This window comes from Podarcis muralis, chromosome 5, assembly GCF_964188315.1.
Source record: "Podarcis muralis chromosome 5, rPodMur119.hap1.1, whole genome shotgun sequence".
Taxonomy (NCBI): Eukaryota; Metazoa; Chordata; class Lepidosauria; order Squamata; family Lacertidae; genus Podarcis; species Podarcis muralis.
The window spans coordinates 66,735,135-66,755,618 of record NC_135659.1 but is presented as its reverse complement, the minus strand read 5'-3'; the positions used below and the strand labels follow the sequence as shown (position 1 = coordinate 66,755,618).

Sequence of the window (20,484 nt, the reverse complement as noted above, 5' to 3'; positions counted from 1 at the left end):
TCTGAAAATGCTGAACAAAGAGACTCACCAGAGATTTCTAGTTATTACTAACTCATTTTACAGTGGTACCTCGGGTTAAGAACTTTATTTGTTCTGGAGGTATGTTCTTAACCTGAAACTGTTCTTAACCTTAAGCACCACTTTAGCTAATGGGGCCTCCTGCTGCCGCCGCGCCGCCGGAGCACAATTTCTGTTCTCATGCTGAAGCAAAGTTCTTAACCCGAGGTACTATTTCTGGGTTAGCGGAGTCTGTAACCTGAAGCGTCTGTAACCTGAAACGTATGTAACCCGAGGTACCACTGTACTTGAAAATCCCAGATTACCAACAATTAATCTATTCTGTTTTATTTCTAGTTGCTCAGACCATGTATCCTAAAAAGTGAACCTTATATTTTTAAGCTTGCAAATTTTATAAACTAGTTTTTCCTATAATAGGTAAATAACTTCAGAAGAAACAAATGCCAGTAGTGGTCTCTGGCCTTTAAATGGACATGGGTTTCAGGGTGGCATAACCTTGAGCTGTTCAAATCCAGCCTTGGCATTGCAAATGCCCATAAACAAGAAGCTTTTGATACGATTTGGTTCTGGAATTCAGAAACCTAATTGCCAGAAAGAATAAATGCTGATTTGAACTTAATGCTGTAACATTGTTTTACATAATGAGAATGAACTTGTTTCCCCCTGGGATCGCACACTTTCCCTCCAGTGTGGCCACAAAGAGGAGTTTGGACAGTTTTGTTTTTTGTCTTAAATTAACTACAGCTTGCCATAGCATCAAACCCATACAGTGGTATCTCGGGTCACAGACGCTTCAGGTTACAGACGCTTCAGGTTACAGACTCCTCTAACCCAGAAATAGTACCTCGGGTTAAGAACTTTGCTTCAGGATGAGAACAGAAATCGTGTGGCGGTGGCAGGGCGGCAGCAGGAGGCCCCATTAGCTAAAGTGGTACCTCAGGTTAAGAACAGTTTCAGGTTAAGAACGGACCTCCAGAACGAATTAAGTTCTTAACCCGAGGTACCACTGTACAAGCTATGTTTAATCACAATGGCCAGTGAAAAAGAAGCCAGCTTCAAAGTACAGTTAAGAAACTGATTTCTTTGTTTTCATTAATCATAAATAACCACAGTTTGCCTGGGTTTGGAGGCCATAGCCTCCCATAGACCTTCCAAACAACTTTTTAGGACTGCACTGGAGGAGGCAGGGGGAGTCCAATGGGAGGCAAGGCTTTTTCTTACAGCACTAAACCATGTGGAAGCATTGCATCCAAATGCAACCTAAAGCTAGTGTTAATTTCTATGGGTTTTTGTACTCTTTAGCTGTTTAAAAAACAGCCCTGTGAGTCAAAATTCAAATGTTGGATTTCATTCAGATGGAGTGTTCCTCTCAGAAGCTTCTGTGTAGGAGTAGAGGGAAGTTTCAGCTTGTAGAATGTGGCTCATTTCAAGAGACTTAGAAAAAAATTAAATGGAATGCTTCCGCAACCCTAATGATCTTACTCTGTTTTCTTCACAGATCTTTGATTTCTAGTTGAATTTGCTACCACTTCAATCAAGATGCCACCAGCAATTGGAGGCCCCGTGGGATACACGCCACCAGAAGGAGGGTGGGGCTGGGCCGTAGTTGTTGGTGCCTTTATCTCTATAGGCTTTTCCTATGCATTCCCAAAATCCATCACGGTATTCTTTAAAGAGATAGAAATCATCTTCGACGCATCTAGCAGCAAAGTGTCCTGGATCTCTTCCATTATGCTGGCAGTTATGTATGCAGGAGGTAAGTTTGCAAGCAAAATAAAGCTCCATACCTTTACTGTGTCATATGTGGAGGCTTAATTATAATTGTGACTCTAATTTAATCTGTTTTAATTAGAGTCAAAAGATTCATTAATAGATTTGTTGTGGGTACTTTATTTTGTTTACACCCACACTGTATATTTAAAGCAGTCTTATACCACCTTTAACTGTTATGGCTTCCTCAAAGAATCATAGAATCATAGAGTTGGAAGAGACCACAAGGGCCATCGAGTCCAACCCCCTGCCAAGCAGGAAACACCATCAGAGCACTCCTGACATATGGTTGTCAAGCCTCTGCTTAAAGACCTCCAAAGACGGAGACTCCACCACACTCCTTGGCAGCAAATTCCACTGTCGAACAGCTCTTACTGTCAGGAAGTTCTTCCTAATGTTTAGGCGGAATCTTCTTTCTTGTAGTTTGGATCCATTGCTCCGTGTCCGCTTCTCTGGAGCAGCAGAAAACAACCTTTCTCCCTCCTCTATGTGACATCCTTTTATATATTTGAACATGGCTATCATATCACCCCTTAACCTCCTCTTCTCCAGGCTAAACATGCCCAGCTCCCTTAGCCGTTCCTCATAAGGCATCGTTTCCAGGCCTTTGACCATTTTGGTTGCCCTCCTCTGGACACGTTCCAGTTTGTCAGTGTCCTTCTTGAACTGTGGTGCCCAGAACTGGACACAGTACTCCAGGTGAGGTCTGACCAGAGCAGAATACAGTGGCACTATTACTTCCCTTGATCTAGATGCTATACTCCTATTGATGCAGCCCAGAATTGCATTGGCTTTTTTAGCTGCCGCGTCACACTGTTGGCTCATGTCAAGTTTGTGGTCAACCAAGACTCCTAGATCCTTTTCACATGTACTGCTCTCAAGCCAGGTGTCCCCCATCTTGTATTTGTGCCTTTCATTTTTTTTGCCCAAGTGCAATACTTTACATTTCTCCCTGTTAAAGTTCATCTTGTTTGTTTTGGCCCAGTTCTCTAATCTGTCAAGGTCGTTTTGAAGTGTGATCCTGTCCTCTGGGGTGTTAGCCACCCCTCCCAGTTTGGTGTCATCTGCAAATTTGATCAGGATGCCCTTGAGTCCATCATCCAAGTCGTTGATAAAGATGTTGAATAAGACTGGGCCCAAGACAGAACCCTGTGGCACCCCACTAGTCACTCTTCTCCAGGATGAAGAGGAACCATTGATGAGCACCCTTTGGGTTCGGTCAGTCAGCCAGTTACAAATCCACTGAGTGGTAGCATAGTCAAGTCCGCATTTTACCAGTTTCTTTACAAGAATATCATGGGGCACCTTGTCAAATGCCTTGCTGAAATCAAGGTAGGCTACATCCACTGCGTTCCCTTCATCTACCAGGGTTGTAATTCTGTCAAAAAACGAGATCAGGTTAGTCTGACATGACTTATTTTTCAGTAATCCATGCTGACTATTGGTGATCACAGCATTCCTTTCTAGGTGCTCACAGACTGTTTGCTTAATGATCTGCTCCAGAATCTTCCCTGGTATTGATGTCAGACTGACTGGGCGGTAATTATTTGGGTTTCAAGAATCCTGGAAACTAATTAACTGTAGGTTAAGGATATATGGCGTTGCTAGGAAATCCCTCACAGAATTATAGTTCTCAGGTCCCTTAAACTACAGTTCCTAGGATTATTATTTTTTGGGGGGAGGGAAAGCAGTGACTGTTAAAATGATATAGGAGCACTTTAAATAAATGGTGTGGATGTGACCCTTCGTCTCCCATGTGGTAGAATGAATTCTTGAAACCCAAATTGGATGCGGGTGGGGTGGAGAAAACCCAACTCCAAAGCTAACTTTTCATCCTCCTTTACAAAGCTGAAAATAAAATATTTCCGGGGTACTATTTCTGACCTGGCAGCCTTTCTGGTGTGCCTCTCTGACATCATTTGTAAGGAGGCTGCTCTAAGTTAGCTAAGTATTATTATTTATTATATTTGTATTTTACCCTTTGTCCAAAAATCACAGGGTGGTTCACAACATAAGAATACAAAATGAGAACACAAAATGCATAATAAAACAACCCCCCCAAAAAACCAATAGCCCCCTCCATACATTTTAAAAAACCATAGAATGCTCAATCAGACAAAGGCGGCCTGGTTATAAAGAAATGCATGGTGCCTAAAGATACTAATGAAGACACCAGGTGAGCTTCCCAGGGGAGAGCATTCGGCAACTGTTCTCATGTTGCCACCATCTGGTACCTCTTGTGGAGGAGGCATCTAAGATGGGCCTTAGATGATAACTGCAGAGTCCGGGTCAGTTCATATGGGAAGAGATGCTCCCTGAGGCACTGTGGTCCTGAACCTTTAAGGCTTTATAGGTCAAAACCAGCACTTTGAGTTGGGCCCAGAAACTAATCGGCAGCCAGTGCAGTCGGGCCAGGATAATTGTAATATACTCAAACTATCTTGCCCTGGTCAGCAGCCTGGCTGCTGAATTCTGTACCAGCTGAATTTTCCGAACCATCTTCAGAGGCAGCGCACATTGCAGTAATCTAACCTAAGGGTTACCAGAGCATAGACAACTGGAGTTAGGTGCTCTCTGTCCAGATAGGGCCACCAGCTGAAGCTAATGAAAGGCATTCCATGCCACCAAGGCCATCTGAGCGTCAAGCGATAGCAAAGGATCCATCAGTACCCTCAAGCTACATGTTCACTCCTTCAGAGGGAATGAAACCCTATCAAGAGCAGGCAACCTTCAAGCCATCTGGTCTAGGGGACCATGCCGCTAACAGTGCCTCTGTCTTATTCGGATAGAGCTTTAGTTTGTTGGCTCTCAACCTTTACCGAGGCAAGACATTGGTCTACAACATCACCCACAGATGTAAAGGAGAAGTAGAGCTGTGTGACATCAACCAGCAGATTGCTGACAACACACTCCAAAGCTCCAGATAACTCAGTGGTGTCATATAGATTTTAAACAGCATAAGGGATAAAATGGAACCCAGAGGAACCCCACATTGAAAGCTCCATGGAGAAAAGAGCACTCCCCAAGCATCACCCTCTGAAAATGACCATTCACACAGGACTAGTACTGCAAAGCAGTGCCACCACCCCCAACTTGGACAGATACTCCAGAAGAATACCATGGTTAATGGTATTGAAATCCAAGGAGAAGTTGAGGAGAATCAACAGGGACATATTTTCCTTGGGTTTCTCCTGTCAGAGGCCATCATACAGGGCAAGTGCACTGCTTTTCTGAGTTAGCCTGGTTAAGGAAAGACAGTGGATGCTCAGCACTGCAAGTCACAGGAAGATACATTGTAGGAGCAAATAAAGCATTGACTATATGTATATCGGGATGCAGGTGGCGCTGTGGGTTAAACCACAGTGCCTAGGATTTGCCGATCAGAAGGTCGGCGGTTCGAATCCCCGCAATGGGGTGAGCTCCCGTTGCTCAGTCCCTGCTCCTGCCAACCTAGCAGTTGAAAGTCCGTAACTAGAGCAGAACGCAACATGAGGTATGACCCTACACTTTCCAAATAGTGAAGTATAAATGTTCATGCTCATCTCTCGTTAGAAGCCATTGATGTTTCTTACTGGCATCTGCACTGTGCAACATGTGTGATACATGGTTAACTATTTTCAGAGTTTTTGACCTGATAAAGCAGGATCTTGACAATGAAGAATGTGAGTGTGTGGAAAAAAATTATATGCTTTTATGCAAAAGAAATCTGAACCAGGCCACCATTGCCTTAATGTTAGCGTATGATTTATGTGCTACCATGCAAGGTGTATAAACCTTGCACGAAAGCACATGCATTATATACTAACATTAAGGCAATGGTAGCCTGGTTTGAACTTCACATGCCTAGTTCCAACAAAGTAGGATTTGTTGATTGGGAGTGACCAGTGAGGTCAAGCATTTCCCCCACTTCCTGGTGTGTAAGGTGCACTTAAAACCACTGCTATGAAGATTGAAAAAACAAAACAAAAACCCTCTGGCTTAAAACCCTCAAGGTGTATTCTATGATGCTGGGCACATGAAGGCAGGAGGAGGGAGTGCTGAAATTAGCTGGCTGGGTCCGCCCTCCCCCCCCCCCCCCCGATTCAACAAATCATATTTGATTGGGGAAATGGCATTTGAACCAGAATTACCTGTTCACCAGCATTTCAATGGCTGTGGCTGGAGGTCTTTCATTAGAATGGTCTGTGTATAGAGAAGCTGACAAGATACATCTGATTTAAATTTTATTTGAACTGAATTATTTCCAGTCTGCTTTCAAGCTACAGGACAAAGATCCCATTCTTTTGCCATAAGCATTTGAAACACAGGATCTGAAAGGCTTGGGGCAATTATGGAGTGCAGTGTCCAGTTTACTTTTTTAAAACAATTTCCCCCCTTCTTGTGCAGGGAAGTGGTCCTGGTTAGTGAATAGTACTCTGTATCTTGCCCCCCTCACTCTCGTGTTCTTTCTCAACGCTCATATTCTCAGTATTCCTCTCACTCAGCCATGCCAACTCATTTCTCTGTATCCAACAAAACTCCAGACAGTGCAAACAGAATGTTATGTAAACTGTACCCTTTACTAACTTACAAGACTGAGTTTTGGCTGTCTTGGTGCAGTATGTTGCCAGACCTTGGATATTGTCCTGTAATTGGAGAAGGTAGAGACACCCCCCTCCCAAGCTACTGCCGAATAGGAATCTCAGCCATGGCAATTGCAGCAAAACTGATGCATGCCATGGAAAAAGGGGCCCAGGCTATGCTGAGTCAGGAGATTTTCTCAGGGCAGATAGAAAACATATATATATATATCCCATTTGCTACTGATACTTAAGCAAACATCTCTTTAAAAACCCTAAAACCACTGATTAAAATCAACCTATTGGCTACATTTGGATGAGATGCTAAATCAGGGTCAGCAAACTTTTTCAGCAGGGGGCCGGTCTACTGTCCCTCAGACCTTGTGGGGGGCCGGACTATATTTTGAAAAAATAATAATAAATGAATTCCTATGCCCTACAAATAATCCAGAGATGCATTTTAAATAAAAACCCAGAGATGCATTTTACTCATGTAAAAACACGCTGATTCCCGGACTGTCCGCAGGCCGGATTTAGAAGGCGATTGGGCTGGATCTGGCCCCCGGACCTTAGTTTGCCTACCCATGTGCTAAATAGAAGGAGTGCTATTTGAGCAAGCCTAGTCTGCCCCATGGCTCCCCTTTCCCTGCTCAGCATAGCTGCGAGAAGTCTGGAAGCTTTTGCTTTCTCTTAATTGGACACCCTGAGTTGTCTTAATTGGGGATCAGGGCTTAAACTTAGTTCATTTCAAAATGAGATACCTTCAAGTACTGGTGAAGCTAACATAAAGGTAAAGTAAAAAAAAAGCAGTGTAAAAGTTTGTAAAGCAGGACATACTGAATAGCACACATACACACACACGTCTATGTGTACTGAATTCCAATTCTCTTCACTTTCTAACCTGATGTTTCCCTTTTGGGCTGACACGGCATAAGTTCCTCCTTTGGAAGCAGAGCTGGGTATTTGTGGCTTCAATGCTGCTACAGTGTTGGTGGGCCAGACTTCTGTTTTGCATTTTGCCTCAGAAAGCAAGTGACGTTCTTGCATGAGACTTCCTTGGAAGGGAACAGTCTCTGCTTTGTCCTTATTCAGTTGGTGAGGCAACCAGCAGACTTCCCTGCTTCAGTGTTACAACAAGCACGTAAACTGACTTAATGAGCCGTCTGTGATTATTTGCTTTAAAGGTTTAGATAATCCGTTTTCTAAACACCCTATTTCTAATCAGTGCTCCTCCAGCCCTTTCTCTTCTTTCTTCATGGGCTGGGGATGCAGAGGGGAGAGGCGCCCAGCGTCTTCTGGGCTCAGCCTGGAGCTCCCCGGCCAGCCTTCCTAAGCTCTCTCGGGGCTGCTCCTGCCCAGCACATGAGTTTGCTTGAGGGAGGGCAAACAGAGCTGCAGGAGGGTGGGTGGGCTGAACTCTGGAGCCCAAACAGCAAATGGAGGAGGGTGGGAAATGGGAATCCCTTGCAGCTCCTTCCCTCAGGAGGTGCTAAACAAACACGTCCCTGTAAGGGAGAGAAGGTGGGCTGTGTAAACACAAGGGGAACTAAGGCACAGAGAAGTAGCACACACAGATTTCTGAGGTGATTTCTGTGCCCCCAGCAGGGGTAAGTTTTGCCAACCCCCTAGTTTAACCTCTGATTGCCAAAGTTTTTTTTTCCCCTTGGATGCCTGTCCCCTTTCCTCCTGCTTTTAATTTTTGTTGTTGTTGTGCATAAAGCTGAATGCACACAAGTTAAATGCATGTAAGCTGTGGGTGGGTGAAGATTGGCTTGTCCTTTGTTTGGAATAATAAGAGAAAATGAGATGTTTGTTTCTAAGATGGGACATAATTATTTCATTAGCTGTTGGTATACTTCCGAAATATCCAGGCTCCAAAGAGCAATATTTTCTGGTCTCACTTGGCTATAAGTGTTGTGAATTTTTTATTTTTTATTTTGCTTATTTGTGGCTGACCTTGCTAAGCGTGTGGCTAACTTAGTCTATATGCTTGTTTGCACTGTTGTCCTTTGAACCATTTCCCAGTAAACTGAACCTTTTTTTATTAAAATTGCATATTTGCCCAGAAAAGGACAGTGCTCTTTTTCAAGGTAGTGACTAAAAACCTGGTGGAAGCTCTGCTGTTTAGGCGTTTCATATAACCACATGTCAAAGTTCATGTTCTGCAAAACTTTACATAAGCCGCTCCATTGATAGATGAGATTTTACTCCATGAAGTGAAATGTAATTTGGCTGTGTGCTCACTCTGTCAACTGGACTTGAATTCTGCCAATTCTCCCTTTTATAACATGGTACAATTCAGTAGTGTCCTCTTAACAAACACAGAACTTTAGTGTTTAATATCCATGTGACACTCTGAACCTATTGTGTGCTTTGTGTAGGTGTTCTGCAGCTGCTGAAGCATATGGATGTTGCAGTGATATAAGAAAAGACTGCTGCACAAAAGCAGTAGCTGCAGAATGCTGCATGCCTAGTGTCATTCCTATATAAAACAAGTGGGTGAACTGTGGTCTGGGGGCCACATGTGGCTCCAACCTAATTTTATGCTCCTTCTGAACACCTCCTAAAGCTGTCCTGTTCCTCCATCTGATCAGAATTCCTTCCTTCCTGCATGCCCTCTCAGTTTTCCTGGCTTTTAACAGTGACCCACTTTTATGTAGTTTCAGTAGAAGTTGAAAGGATGTTATTTTATTTGATGAAAATAAATGGGGGGTTGTTTTAAATTACCTTTTGTACTTATTTGCTCTGTGTGTGTGTGTGTGGCATGTTTAAGTTTGAAAGGAATTAATTTTATTTTGTTTTCCAGAATGGTAGTTATTTTGGTTTGTTGTACTAAAAAATCCTCTTACCTAATTATTTGAGTGATACTGTCAAACCCAGCAGGTCTTAAGTTCTGAGTAGACCTCCATAGGATTGGACATTCTCATCCAAGGGTAGCTACAGTGAAAATTGAAGCAGTCTCCTTTCAGATTAGTTAATCCATAACACCTTTGTTTCTAGCTCCATCCGTTCTTGGTCATTCCTTGCATGCGGCCCCCAGTATACTGTCCTTGATAGAACGTACTTCTTGAGGGAAACAATGCCTACCCGCCCCTGCTACAGGCAAAATTTCAAGGGAGAAAATTTCAGCGATTTATTTGGGTAGCATTTGCCATGTAAAAAGAAAATGATGGGCAAAGTGCCATGGTGCAGTGGCAGAACATATGCTGTGCATATGAAGAGTCCCATATTGTCTTTCTGCCAAAATCAGTATGATTTTGGTTAAAGGGCACAGTAGATTGTATGCATGGTTAAGCAAACTAGGATCCAACAAGCTTGTGAAGAGTAGAGCAGGTACGACTTCAGCACTGAAGGTGAGAGTCATCTTTGGATTGGCAATCTGCTTGGTTCCTCCTCAGAATCGATAACTCTACCTACAACCTCCTTCCCAGCTGACTCTTGAGACCTTCTGGGGACCAGATGGGGCTCATCCTAATCCACTGGGACCCTCCCCAGGAACATCAAACTGTAGCTCTTCAAGCTTCTCCCACCCTTCTGGGGGGGAAAAGCACTGCATAGACCTATGCCCGAGACCTTGGATTTTGGTTGGCTGGACAGGGCAACTTCACAGGCCTGGAATTTGGGAGCCCCATATTTAATTCTTGAGATTTCTTATGAATCGGCTACACAGCTTTAAAATGCACTAATCACTTCACCATGATTTTGAAAAAAGCTTTATTAGGAAAATAATAACTGACACACAGAAAGGAGACTGCTGTACTTTGTGTACTTCTCTAAAAACAATTGGAACAGTACCAAGTGGGACAAGATGTGACCCAGCTGGAACTTGTTGGGATTTCTGAATGCCTTGGGTTGTTGTTTTTTTTAAAAAAAAAACTAGGATGCTGTTATCAAGGCCAGCAAACTTCTGTTTAGTTATCCAGGGTCACCATGGGGCTGAGTACCTTGTTATCTGTTAATGGAGAAACCAGATCAGTTAATATTCAGGGCGTGCACATTTGGGTTTATTTAAATGGGCTTTATTATAAGTCCTTAGTCACTGTTTGCTTTGGATTTAGGAAAGTACTTTAAATACTGTCGTGTAGCTTTATCAGACTCATACTTTTTTGTTGGTAATTAAAAGAATATAGTATATACATAGAAGATATTGACTAGAGAGGATTTCAGCTACTGACTAGCTTGGAATTTGATACACAAGTAATACTAAAATACCCTCTTTTTTGTTATGTTTTATATCTGGTTGAAACTGTTCAAGTCATCTGTTATGCCAATCGTCAAACTACTTTTTACCACTTTAGCCTTGGAGCTAAATCATACATTTACATATTTGGTAAAAAAATGAGTTTACTACAGACTGCCTACCCTCACAACCACTTCAGTGTGTGGTTGTCATAGGAAAAATCCTGTTGTCACCTGTATTAAAGGTACCCCCTGCCCGTACGGGCCAGTCTTGACAGACTCTAGGGTTGTGCGCCCATCTCACTCAAGAGGCCGGGGGCCAGCGCTGTCCGGAGACACTTCCGGGTCACGTGGCCAGCGTGACAAAGCTGCATCTGGCGAGCCAGCGCAGCACACGGAAACGCCGTTTACCTTCCCGCCAGTAAGCGGTCCCTATTTATCTACTTGCACCCGGGGGTGCTTTCGAACTGCTAGGTTGGCAGGCGCTGGGACTGAGCAACGGGAGCACACCCTGCTGCGGGGATTCGAACCGCCGACCTTTCGATCGGCAAGCCCTAGGCACTGAGGCTTTTACCCACAGCACCACCCGCGTCCTGTATTAGCCTGTAGCAAATTGTTCTTATGTATGCCCATTCTGCTACCCATTCTTCATTTTGTAAGTTGTTCATGAAATGCTAATTCAACTAGTTCTAAAGTAGAGTGTTCAGCTATGTGGACATGTCCATAATACAGTGGTGCCTCGGGTTACAAACACTTCGGGTTACAGACGCCACTAACCTGGAAGTAGTACCTTGGGTTAAGAACTTTACCTCAGGATGAGAACAGAATTCGCATGCTTGCGGCGTGGCAGCAGCGGGAGGCCCCATTAGCTAAAGTGGTACCTCAGGTTAAGAACTGTTTCAGGTTAAGAACGGACCTCTGGAATGAATTAAGTTCATAACAGGAGGTACCACTGTACACACCCCTAACCCACGGGTCATCAGCATGACTCCTGTGGGTGCAGTAGTCTACTCCTGACGCCCTTGGATCATCTAACCACTTCCTTCACTGCCCCCTTCGTCATGAGGTGTGATAATGATTACCTTTTTCTTCCTTGAAAGGTACATAGAGTGGAAGGAGGAAGTTGGAATTTCTACACACACACACAGAGAGAGAGGGGGGGGGGCATTTACAAAAGTCACCCAACTTGTAGGAACAGCTTCTCATGGTGTTGGAGTGGGAATGCGCTTTTCCACAAGCAGAGCTCCAGTTGCAGTTCTTCGATCCAAATATGGATCAGCCTAGGACAAGCAAGCTAATCTTTAACATGGTGATTCATGTATAATATCCACAGCCTTCAAAAGTTCATGCTTTGCTTGGCAGGCACCTGTTCCAAAGTGTAGGAAATGAACAGAAATGTAAAACCCTTTTTCACATCTAGATAACTATTGTCCTTTCGATTTTCTCCTAGGTCCCATCAGCAGTATCCTGGTGAACAAGTATGGCAGCCGGCCAGTCATGATGGCAGGTGGCTGCCTTTCAGGGTGTGGCTTGATTGCTGCCTCTTTCTGTAACACAGTGGAAGAGCTTTACTTTTGTGTTGGGGTTGTAGGAGGTGAGTGGCACAGCTGCAAAACATCTACTACTTACATGGAACTCTGCTCTTTCTTTGAAGTGATGATTCCAGATCTGAGAAGGATGCAAAGAAACTAGTGTAGCCTACGAAACAGAACTGAAAGGATTATAGCAAGTAATTGCCCAGCCTTTTAGAAAGGCTAAACCTATGCCTTTTTTTGTTTTCCCCTTTGTTTCAAGTGAAGACCTTTTTATTTGCTCAGACTTTTTAGCTGTTGTGTTTTTTCAATCCTCCTTTGGGTTTTCTGTGGTTCTAATACTTTCATTTTTAATGTTCTGCTCTTTTTATAATGTAATATTTAAGACTGTTTAAATTTATGGTTTTTAATTGTTGTCTGCCTTAAGTGCCCTGAAAGGTGTGATATAAATAGCTCAAAATTAGATAAGCTTGCTGAAAGATACAGAGCGGTCCAGGAGAGAGTTGCATGGCTTCTTCTTTGTATGCACCTCTCTCAGCAGGAAGCAAGAGGGTGCCCAGAGTCCACTGTGCTTTGAAGAGAGGCAGTGGGCCGAAAGGGAAGGAGGGTGCATTGCCCTCAACCCAGCAGTTACCCCTCTTCGGGGAACCAGGTTTCACCACAGAGACTTCTGTGGTGACGTCTCATTTTGAAGCTCCACATGCAGCATATAACAACTACCTCTTCCAACCTTGGAGTTTGACTGCAAAGCACAGCACTGCTTCTTACCTTGCAGGTGCCCCTCCTGGGAAACAAATGGGGCACTTGTCAAGTAAGAACCCCTAACTCACAGTCTATCCCTACACTATTTAGTGTCTTGGCTCTTTCAGCGTGTGCTTCTTTTTTGTTTGTTTTAAATAACCTCAATCGCCTATACCATAAATCCTTTGAATCTCCGTTTCATACATACGTCAACAGTGTAGAAGCTGAGTCAGAAAATCACACCCCCACCTTCTTAGTAGCTCAAAACAGCAAATAAGAGTACATAGACCCAGTTTCTCTCACTCAGCCTACTTCAGTAAATATGTTCTCTAAAGCAGTGGATTTGCAGAGCTGCCATTCTCATACCCTTAATTCAACTTTTTTTCCTGTTCCCAGGCCTTGGACTTGCATTTAATTTAAACCCAGCCCTGACCATGATTGGCAAGTACTTCTACAAGAAGCGCCCATTGGCTAATGGACTGGCTATGGCAGGCAGTCCTGTGTTCTTGTCTACGCTGGCTCCCCTCAACCAGTATTTCTATAGCATTTTTGGATGGAGAGGAAGCTTCTTAATCCTCGGGGGCCTCTTGCTGAACTGTTGTGTTGCTGGGTCTCTGATGAGACCGATAGGTCCCAAGCCGGAGCCGCCAAAGAAAGAAGTTAAGGAAGTGTTGCAGGAGGCTGGCAAAGCAGGGGCAAAAGAAGATGGTGCAGGAGATGTCAGCGCAGACCTTATTGCCGGGAAGTCTAAAAAGCAGAAGAGCACAGTTCTGGGGACTGTTAACAAGTTTTTGGATTTGTCTCTCTTCACGCACCGTGGCTTCTTGCTCTACCTGTTTGGCAACGTGGTCATGTTTTTTGGACTCTTTACTCCATTAGTCTTTCTCAGTAATTATGGGAAGAGTATGCATTTCTCTAAAGAATCGGCTGCCTTTTTGCTCTCCATTCTAGCCTTTGTAGATATGGTTGCCAGGCCATCCATGGGCTTGGTAGCAAACACCAAGTGGGTGAGGCCCAGGATCCAGTACTTCTTTGCTGTGTCTGTAGTTTATAATGGAGTGTGCCACCTCTTGGCCCCTATATCCACCACCTATGCCGGCTTTTGCATCTATGCTGGGTTTTTCGGATTTGCCTTTGGCTGGCTCAGCTCCGTCTTGTTCGAAACACTGATGGATCTAGTTGGAGCGCAACGGTTCTCCAGTGCTGTTGGTCTGGTGACTATTGTGGAATGCTGCCCTGTTCTTTTGGGACCCCCTCTCCTAGGTAAGAGTATTTTCTGTATTTCATTTGCCTTTTGGTGAGAGAAAAGGGGGCAAGAAGGTTAGTCAGGGGCGAGGAAGCTTAGTTCTGGGGGCCAATTGCTGCCCCTCCAAACCTCTCTATCTGTCCTGCTGAACTGTCCCCAGCCAGTCCCTCCTTGAGTGTTTTTGCCTGGCTGGAATGTGTCCTCATGGATGCCTCGATAGAGGGGTGTGTGGTGAAACTGGCCTATGCTACGAAGGTAATATTTGCATTTGTTGCCTTGCCCACTTTTGTATCTGGTCTCACCTACCAAAGGCAAGTTGTACTCAGAAGGTGGTCCACATGGGAATAGGGCCTTCATTCTGAAAAAGATTTCCTTCTCCTCCAGAGTCAGAATTATGTTGCTTCTGGCACTTTGCAAATGCCAGAACAGTGATCTCATCAGCCTGTGGTACAATTCCCATATCCCTGTATTACATATTTATGGTGGAGCTGATCCAGCTTAGAACATGGATTTTTTTACCTGTGTAGAAAATAACCTAAAAAGGGAGAGGAGGACGTTCCCACACTCCTTGGTATTAAGGCAGAGACTTTCTCGTCTAGCCATGAAGTAAAACTCTAATGATCTTTTAATGTGCTTTCCCCCCTTCTTGTCCTATTAGGTAAACTCAATGATATCTATGGTGACTACAAATATACCTACTGGGCGTGTGGCATCATCTTGATTGTCTCTGGGATCTTCCTGTTTATTGGAATGGGCATCAATTACCGGATGCTGGCAAAAGAGCAGAAGGCTGAGGACAAGCAGAGGGCTGAAGCGAAAGAAGAAGAAACCAACATTGACGAGGCTGAAAAACAAAAAGAACCCAGTAATGATGTGGCCAGTCTGCCTCAGAAAAGCACAGAAGATAGTGTGAAAGAGGAGGATAGCCACATGTGAGAGAGACTGGTATCTTAAATCCAGGAGGGCATGACGAAAGATTATCAATATGATATGTTGTGCTTGGGTGCGGGGAGCACTGTTGGTAGTGAACAGTGGGGAGACGTTTATAAATCAGGTGATTTTTTAAAAAAAGCTGCAAATTGTCTTTTTATCAGCATTTGACAGTAGCAGAGCTCAATGGGCAGTGCCATCTTTTTATTGGGTATTGGGTGGGGAGGGAGGGAAATTTTTATACTCTGGCTTTTTTAACAGTAATGTGAATGTACTAATATGTGCCTTAGAGCTTCCACATTTAGGCTGTTCTGCTGGAAAAGCCTTACCTTAGTTCTACAAACTGTTCCACTTAGAATTTTGTAGTCTGCGTAGGCTCTATCTGTAAAGGATATCTTGACTACTTTTTATGCAGTAGGTTTCAAGGTTGGGTGTTAAATAAACACTACTTCACAAGCTTCTAAATTCTGTTACGGCCAGACTTGGTAGAAGTACAAATAGCTTTGGAGCATAGGTGATGAAAAGGTTGGTGGAGTTTTAATCAATATTATTGCAGTCCTGCTGTTTCTAGATTCCAGGTACATGCCAGCTTGATTGTGTTTCTAACAGTTTTTGAAAACTTTTCTCATTGTTGTGAGTTGTTTTGTTTTGTTAAAGTCCCTTCTTGGTTAAATGTGAGTTCTCACTATTTGAATAAAATATGCAAAGAGACATTTCCACTGTCTTTCACTTGACTTATTATGGAGTCAAGCCTACTTTCTAGTCACCATTACTTTACTTACTGGTTGTCATCAGCCTAGAATGTCTGCCTTGAGAAAACATTTCAAAATGAAAACGGGTATCTGTGCAAGTAGTTGAGTTGGTTACTTTGCGTATGCCTTGTGCATCAAGAGAACCCTCATTTATACAGTTTTTCTATACCCGTTCGACTCATTCAGTGTCTGAGCTAGCTTTGGAATAGGAAAGACTAAGGGTGTCACCCTAAGCACAGCTGCTTGCTTACTAACCCCACCACTTCCAAAGGGATGCATTTTCATTCTCATGTTCCTCTTTAAGTAGTGATCTGACTGGGTGGCGATGAAATCTGGTACCCCATTTTGTGGAGAGTAATGCTCAGAAAACAGTGTCTCGGCACTAGCTAAACTGTTGAGTAGATACTTCTTTCTAACCTGTGCTAAGGATAGATTGGTGGAAAAGCTGAACAGAGACATTAGTTTTTCTCAGTTCCTTGTGCTTTCTGATGTGGCAACTTACTCCAAATGGGCTAAGAATTCGAAATGAGATGTAGCTGCTCAGCTGCAAGACGCTTTATTTGGTAAAAGATGGGAGAATCCTTTGTATATATTTATTCATTTTTGTTAGTGAGAGTGAAAACCACACTTGGGAGGATAGCAGAGCCTCTTGCTAGTCATAAATCCTACTAAAAGTTAATAAATAATCCTGTAAGACATTTACTTTTTCAAATAAACTTGCATCATCTCATTCACCCATCAAATGCTGGTAGTTTTTCATGCTACTTTCAACAACTTTTCATAGCCACATTCCAAAGTGCACAAGTATATTGACATATATCTTGTGAGTCATCTAGTTAGAAGATAGAGGCAAATGATCTCTGTGGGTTGTAAAGTTAAGTTCCAATAACTGAGCCCACATGGTTCAATGGGACTTACAGATTAGTGTATATATAGAATTTCAGTCTAAGACATACTGTTGTGAGTCACCCAGTCTTGTGAAAACCTGTAGAGGAGTATAAGTAACAGAAGCACAATTTTCTTGGAATGTACCTGATGCTTGTGTGTGTGAACAGTGTGTGTTTCAGTGTGTGACTGCCGAAGCAAACAGTAGCACCTTGCTTGATGTTCAGGCCAGAAAGATATGTGGGGAACACTGAAAACAACAATGTCTCCTCTGGTAATGTCTAGTAATACAAAATGCATTGTATGTGCCATTGGGCTCCTTGCGAGTCCCACACTACACAGTTTCATTGGTTGCTGCTTGCAATGGCCAGGAAGCCCTTAGCATAATGACCTTGTTGTATGTTTTGTACTATTAGGGAGGAAGAGAAGATGCTCTTTGTTTTTGGTGGGAGACGCAAATATTCTAATGTCTTGTTCTAGCCTCAATGTATAAAGTTCATAATATTGTGGTACTGCATTTGTCTTTTTAGGATATGGAAAAGAAATAGATTTTTAAGCGTGTTCTGGGAATCTGAACCCAGCTTAATATGAACCAAATTCCAGCTCTACAATTCTGTGATTCTGTGAATTTGTGCAGTGGTTGCTTCTTTTCCCCCTGCAAAATAGTGTTCCATTCCAAACAGCTGGTGTTTAAGTATTAATGGGTGTTCTTAGTGTTCTCAAATTTTTGGCCTGATAAATTGAAATTCTGTTGGGTTTTTCCCTTCTAGGGTAGTGTATTTTGATGATCATCTGCACAGGAACTTCCTGTGCCTTTGATTTAGCAGTTTCGTAATAAGCCATAAGCACAGGAGGTTCCTCTGCAGGGACTGCTTTGTGCGACCTAAAAGCAGGTTTGCTGTGTGGCACGTCAGTTTCTCCTTCCCACATTTCCACTTACAGCTGCAGACTTTGTACGTAGAGCTTTTATCTTGTGATTGGCCTCAAGTTATAACAAGGAGGACCCTTCAGATCCTTTTGGCTGAATAGCACACATTTGTGTGGCTTGTTTTGTGAAGAGTTAATAACAGCAACTATCCCTGTAATGTGTAATATGTGATGTCATGAGTTTGTCCTTTGACAGGTAGTCAGATTGTAGGAAAATATGCAACTTCAAGCTTTCAGCACCAGAAAGTTTGCTAATATGAGTGGTGAAATGAATTATGATTAGTAACACTTAGCAATAATTTGTCAGTCCCCACAAAAAGTCCATGCATACACATCCTTAGAGGCTAAATATAACACGATGCTCTGGCAGGGGTGGCTAATCAGTGGCTCCCCAGATGTTGATGGACTCCAGCTCCCTTCAGTGTCTCCCAGCATGGTGAATGGTGAGGGATAATGGGAGTTGTTGTCCAATAACATCTGGGGGGGGCATAGAATAGGCACCCCATTTCTATTAGTTTCCCTCCACTTACTAATGCCAGCGTTTTTCATTAAAGGGTAGGAAATAGATTAACAAGTTTTAAACCTTTGATTCTCCTTCACTGTGTATCCTACATTTTTTTTTAATCGAAGGTAAATTACTTCTCTGTGAAACTCTTGCCTTGTCAAAGCTCATACTGAAGAGAGAATTCTTACCATTTTGTAGAAACCCAAGTCTGCTTTCTTAGAATGTTACGCAAATAGTACTAATAACTGGCCCACACTTTTCGATTATGCAAATAAAGCTGAACAAATTGATTTTGTGTTTTTCATTTGCTCACCCCAAATATGTAGATTCTGACAAGTAACCTTGTTGGGTTTTTTGTTTTTTAAAAAAGGTTTCTGGAACTCTCTTGCCAGTATTACACAATGCACTGTGAAATCCTTTTCTGTTGTCTTGTTTGCTTAGGTTTTGGATTTTTATTTTATTTTTTTGTAATTGCATTCTGCTCTAAAATTGTACAAAAAAGGAACAGGTCAGGGTATTTTCATACTTTAGAATATGTTTGTTTATAAAGCCAATAGAGTATTTTGTATAAACAGATTTTATTGTACTGTATTGAGCTGCGACATAAAACCAAGTTATATGTTCAGAAGTTCCATGTGTCAAGAATTCATAATAACTGGTTCACATTGCAATAAACTAACAATGAAAAATTTCAGGTGTGATCAGTGTTCTTTAGTACAAGGAGTCACGACTACAGCAGTATAGATGTACCTTTAGGAGGGAAAAAGTGAGTCTTATAGAGCAAAAAATACGGTATTTGTTCTCAATTATTATGTTTACTGGACTTTCATGCAATGATTTCCCCTCTTCCTCCTCCTCTTTTTCTCCCACAGCCGTGCACATACCCCCAAATCTGCTCCAGAGGGTCTTCCAACACTCTGCAGCAGATTCTTAGTGGGAACATGCACTGAGCTGAAGGAGGGAGTAGCATTATGAAGTGGAAGTCCTGGTGCACAAGTGGATGTCTGTTGCACTCACATACATGCGCCAGCGGCTACAAACCATTGCAACTATAGCCATCCTGGGAACATGATTGGAGAGTGGGGTAAAAATGCCTGTAATAAAATGAAAAGATAAAATGAATTCTCTGTTTTAGTGTAAGGAACACGCTGGCATCCCCAGCTAATTTGTGTTGCTACTGTTTCTTTTGGCATTTAGAATGGCTTCCACTCTTCATTCATGAAACTGTATTTTAATTAGGAAGGGTGGAGGTAGATGTCTACTTTGTAGGTGAAGCTCTTTGGGAACATAAAGAATCCTGCAGGGTCACTCCATAGGCATCCTCTTTCCCACAACAGCCTATGGGAAGCCCTCCAGCAGAACACAAGCTACTTCCTGTTGTTCTCCAATGCATGCTATTAAGAGGCCTCTGATCCTGGAGGTAATTATATAGCCATTCAACACCAAAGCACCAGGCCAGCTTTGTGAGAGCAAACATAGACCAGTTGGGAACACTGGTTTTTGAGCTAAGCAATGATTTGGAGGGAAGCTTAGCAGTTGCCAATTTTGCCAATCCTCCTGAACAAACCAATACCCGTTTTAGTAATAACTGAGTTAAGAATGGTTTGGACTGCAAAACATATATAAGGAACAGCAAGGATTATTGTAAAGCACATTGTACATCTATCTCAGAGCCTGATCCTGTGTTCTTCAGGGTGAGCACAACAGAATAGAACAGGTGAATCTTGCCGATATAGAGGACATCTAGATGAGTGGTTCCGGGTTCTGAAGATAGGGCAGTAGCCTTTTCTGAATGGGGGTGTCCTCCCCAGAGGCATCAGATATGTAGCTTAGCAATGCTCCTATCTCCATCTTTGTCACTAGAAGCCCAGGTACCTTCAGTGACACGGAACACCCCTTCTGCCACAGGACCTGATCTGAAGGCGGGCGGCGGGGAGAAGAGCGCTTCTCCCCGCTGCCTGCCCCGCAAGCGCCTGGGGGGGGGGAAATAATTTTTTTCCTTTATTTCCCCCCCAAAAAACTTGATGCATCCTATGGGCCCCGCAGCGCGTCTTCCCGCTGTCCCCGGACCTGGTCTGAAGGCGGACTGCGGGGAGAAGAGCGCTTCTCCCCGCTGCCGGCCCCACAAACGCCGGGGGGGGGGGAATAAATTTTTTCTTCTTTATTTCCCCCCCAAAAAACTTGATGCGTCCTATGGGCCGGTGCGTCCTATGGGGCAAAAAATACGGTATGTAAATGCATACCATATATATATGCTTGGACTACTGCAATGCGCTCTACGTGGGGCTACCTTTGAAGGTGACCCGGAAACTACAACTAATCCAGAACGCGGCAGCTAGACTGGTGACTGGGAGCGGCTGCTGAGACCACATAAAAGACCTACATTGGCTCCCAGTACGTTTCCGAGCACAATTCAAAGTATTGGTGCTGACCTTTAAAG

At 43.3% G+C, this 20,484-nt stretch overlaps 1 protein-coding gene across 2 annotated transcripts in view; it reads left to right on the top strand.

Annotated features, from left to right (window-relative positions):
• SLC16A1 (solute carrier family 16 member 1) overlaps positions 1-18,736 on the top strand; it is a 41,837-nt gene extending 23,101 nt beyond the window's left edge. For both annotated transcript variants that reach the window (XM_028734514.2, XM_028734515.2), the window contains exons 2-5: positions 1,517-1,774; positions 11,977-12,120; positions 13,196-14,062; positions 14,704-18,736. In XM_028734514.2, the coding sequence (XP_028590347.1) occupies positions 1,558-1,774; positions 11,977-12,120; positions 13,196-14,062; positions 14,704-14,981 (1,506 nt within the window). In that variant the 5' untranslated portion in view covers positions 1,517-1,557 and the 3' untranslated portion in view covers positions 14,982-18,736. The remainder of the gene's footprint in view (positions 1-1,516; positions 1,775-11,976; positions 12,121-13,195; positions 14,063-14,703) is intronic.
• The last annotated feature ends 1,748 nt before the right edge of the window (positions 18,737-20,484 follow it).